This window comes from Euphorbia lathyris, chromosome 7 (assembly GCF_963576675.1).
Source record: "Euphorbia lathyris chromosome 7, ddEupLath1.1, whole genome shotgun sequence".
NCBI classification, from domain to species: Eukaryota; Viridiplantae; Streptophyta; class Magnoliopsida; order Malpighiales; family Euphorbiaceae; genus Euphorbia; species Euphorbia lathyris.
In genome coordinates, this window is record NC_088916.1 from 7101215 (window position 1) to 7105067 (window position 3853).

General features: G+C 32.9%; 1 protein-coding gene across 2 annotated transcripts; it reads left to right on the forward strand.

Annotated features, from left to right (window-relative positions):
• The first annotated feature begins 1523 nt into the window (after positions 1 to 1523).
• LOC136234671 (F-box protein CPR1-like) lies at positions 1524 to 3560 on the forward strand. Of its 2 annotated transcripts, none has more exons than XM_066024138.1 (2): positions 1524 to 1644; positions 2208 to 3560. In XM_066024138.1, the coding sequence occupies exon 2, from the start codon at positions 2254 to 2256 to the stop codon at positions 3337 to 3339; it is 1086 nt and encodes a 361-aa protein (XP_065880210.1). In that variant the 5' UTR covers positions 1524 to 1644; positions 2208 to 2253; the 3' UTR covers positions 3340 to 3560. The 2 variants fall into 2 exon arrangements, with proteins under 2 accessions (XP_065880210.1, XP_065880211.1); XM_066024139.1 differs by having other exon boundaries at positions 1587 to 1640.
• The last annotated feature ends 293 nt before the right edge of the window (positions 3561 to 3853 follow it).

The window sequence follows — 3853 nt, forward strand, 5'->3', positions numbered from 1 at the left end:
TAAAGTACCCTCCATGAAACAGAATCAAGCTTTTGGATTTTCAACCATCAAACAACTATTCTGTCACCCTATTTTCAATAATTTATTCCGACTTATTTACTCGCCCTTTTTCTAAAATTCCAGTTCTAAACCCTTCTTTCGCACATTAACTTTAAATGCTAGCTTTCGTTTTGCAATAATCCGACCTCTACACCTTCCGAAATTGAACCATAAAGTTTGAATAAATCACTGTTTTTGTTGCACAAAGTGCTGCTGATTTATTAGCTTGGTGGTAAATTTCTGCCTAAGTCCCTGAACTGCTCCGAATTCACCCAGAATTACCCGGACAACACAACAGCCCCCGAGCCGAATTTCTGGAGTTCCAGTCCTTAATTTCGCGCATCCCAACGACATCAAAGAGACCGGTTTAATTTTATTTCATCTCGTACATATTTGTTTTTTTATGACTTATTTACATTTCTAGCTTTAAAGTTATTATTTCTTTTTAAGTTGGAATTTTCATGCATTATTATTATTTGTAATACAAAAAAACATTGAAAAATATTTACAAAATCAATAAAAAAATAAAAAAAATTATATTTTGTGTCGTTTTATTACTTTATTTTTGGTACTTATATTTAAAAAAAAAAAATTCCGACCGACCTGTCAAGTAACGTCGGGGCCCAAGAACGTTGTTTTTATTTTCAGTCCTTGTAACGGTCGTCAGTCGCTTTTCGTTTAGAATTCAAGTAATTTAGGCGCATTTTATTTATTTACTATATTCAATTACTATTTTACCTTTTGAGAACTAACTTCTCTGGCACGCCCGCATTATTTTTACTATTTTTAATCCCCGCAAACGCGTATCAAGGTTGAAAATTGGGATATTTCGAAAATTAATCTTGAATAAAATTAATTTTATAAAAAACTTTGATTTCTTTAAAAAAAAAAAAAAGTTTCAAAAATGCCTCTAACATTTATATCTAAGAGCAATTTTACCTTTAACGTCTAAAATGATACAATTTTACCCATAACATTGGTAAGTTGGGTCAATTTCAGACATCATTACAAATTTTGTTTTTTATTCTACACCGATTGCATATCCGTTGTTTCCAAAAAAATCATACTTTTTCAGATTTAATAATTTAATTAGAGATTAAATATTTTAAAATTCGGCGAAATATTTTTATTTTTATTTGATTTTTGATTATTTTTTTCACATCTAATCATATGTTTGTAATTTGTTACTAATTAGTGATAAAATAACACATATATGAAGTGTAGATGACAAAATTCATGATCGAGAAGATACTTTGATGAATTATTTCTCAAATTGACTCAACTTATCAACGTTAAGATTAAAATTGCTCTTGACTAACAACATTATGAATAAAATTGTATAAAATTACTTTTGATTGTAAACGTTATGAGTATTTTTTTCACGCTGTAAAGAAAAAACAAGAATAAAAGAAAGTTGATGGCACAAATTGTGCCTTTAGCATTAGGTACCAAAACACAAATTGTGCCTGTATCATTAGGTTGCACACCAAAACGCTGCCGTATTTGCAGAACACAACCCATTTTATTTCATTTCTGTGTAAATTCAACCCATTTCAAAAGATGTTCAAGAAATAGGCTTCCCGGGGGTGACGACTGACGAGGTAGGTATGCAGATCTCTCTACTCTACATTTCTTTCTTTTTCCGATAATTTTATCAATTACTTTTGTCGATCTTTTGGGTTATTACGCACTAAATTTGCATAAACCAGTTCGATTGTGTTTTGTTTGGATATAATATAGAGTTAGGGTTTAAATTTTTTAATTGAACTGGAAGAATGAATTTTAGATAATTTAGTGACCAGTTCATTTTCCACTTCTGGAATTGATTTTGTATACTTGTTTTTGCTATGTATATCTTGAGAATTTCTACTGAATAAACCAGAAATTCATCTCTGTGATGCAAAAAGGTTTAGCAGAGAAGTTTTAGCAGAAATTCATCTCTACGGTCATGACTATCAGGTCTAAGGCTTAGGGAAAACTATATAATTCCAGGGGCGTAGACAGGGAGGGGGCAGAGGAGGAGAGGAGATGAGTGAAGGGCTGGCGGTCACTCCCCTGCCTCCGCCTCCGCCTCTGATTATTAGGTCTAGGGCTTAGGGAAAACTATATACTGCTAATTTTGGCTTAGGGAATGAATTATTTTATTGATTGCTTTTGAATCTCTGTAGCTGAACAAAAGAACTCATCAAATTGAGGTGACTGCTCTGCCTAGCTATGGCTAATCTTCCGCAGGAATTGATCAACGAAATGCTTCTTTGGTTGCCAGTGAAGTCTCTTCTTCGTTTTAGATGTGTTTGTAAATCGTTTTGTGTCATCATTGAAAGCCAATCTTTCATCAATTCTCATTTCAAAAGATCTTTCGAAAATAGGATTCATCGCAAGCTGATTGACCTAGGAGTACATAGGACGGATAATAATGGCATAACAATTCATGCTTTAGATTTCAATGAAGACTTCCAACAAGAGGTGGTGCTTGATAAATCATTTCCATCTAGGCCATATCCCTTGTTCTTTTCTTATTGCAATGGTTTGGTTCTCTTGTGGATACACAAACTTTCTTTATGGAATCCATCCACCAGAGAGTACAGGATACTTCCGGCTTTACCTGTGAAGCGCACTGGCGATCTCAGTTTTGCTTTGGGTTATGACTCTACGACAGATGATTTCAAGGCTGTAATAATTATATCGAAGTCATTTTGTTTCTCCCAGGTTTGGATTTTTGAATTGAGGTCAAGTTGTTGGAGAAGGATTCAGGATTTTCCTTACGTTGGGTACAATAGTATTAAACCTGGTGGCAATGGAGATTGCTTTGTGGATGGTGCTCTGCATTTTATATGCCGTCGTAGTGAAAATAATAGTATAGAAAATAATACATCATATATGATTGTGGCATTTGATGTTGCAAAAGAGACATTTTCCGTAGTACATGAGGCTGTTCAACAAACCGAAGGAAATCCTAGGCGTTTGAATGTCGTTGGAGGGTGCCTTTCTGTCAGCGTTTGGAATTTGACTATGAAACGACAGATTGATATATATGTGAGGAAGAAGGATGGAGTTGCGTATACTTGGACTAGGTTATATTTTGTTACAAGTCCACAATTTTCGAATGAAGCATTTCGCCGTTTTGAAGATGGGAGAGTTGCGTATTCGAAGGAAGGAGACAAGGTTTTTCTTTCTTCAAATGGGAAGTTGTGTTCATATGATTTTAAGGAGAAAAACTTCCAAGAGATTTTAACTACGAATGCTATTCATTTGGGTTTATTTTCTTATACTGAAAGTCTCATGTCTGTAGGTTCGTAAGACAAAGAAAGAGGAAGATATCCATGATATTTATCTTGTTAATGCAGGTTTATTTATGTAAAATTGGATAATATATGGTATAGTTTTTGACATATATATGTTAGGTTTATGTTATATAAGCTCTAACAAACTTCATGTTTTGTACTTCTTATAAATTTCTTGAACTGTGTTTGATATATCCAAATCCCATATTTAGCAGCAGATACAGAGTTGGCCGAAGAAAGTTTTTTAAATTCTTAATATAATTTTCTTTTTATTAGTTAGCAAATTTTCTAATAATTTGTTTATTTTTACAGATTTCTATATTTAAAGCAATTTCAATTATTGAAAGATGCAAAGCTAGTTTCTAGCTCTGTAAAAAATTTACAGGACCAACCAAATCTTGCAGGATGAGGACGCGGAAGAATACGACGGTTGATTTGTAATTTTCTTTTGGACTAAATTACCTATTAGTTATAGTTAGGCTAATTATTTATAACTATTCAATGCTTTAAAAAGAATTTTTTAAAATGTT

What these genes read in the sequence shown, in the direction of transcription:
- LOC136234671 (XM_066024138.1), top strand. Translation starts at nt 2,254, where the DNA reads ATGGCTAATCTTCCGCAGGAATTGATCAACGAAATGCTTCTTTGGTTG.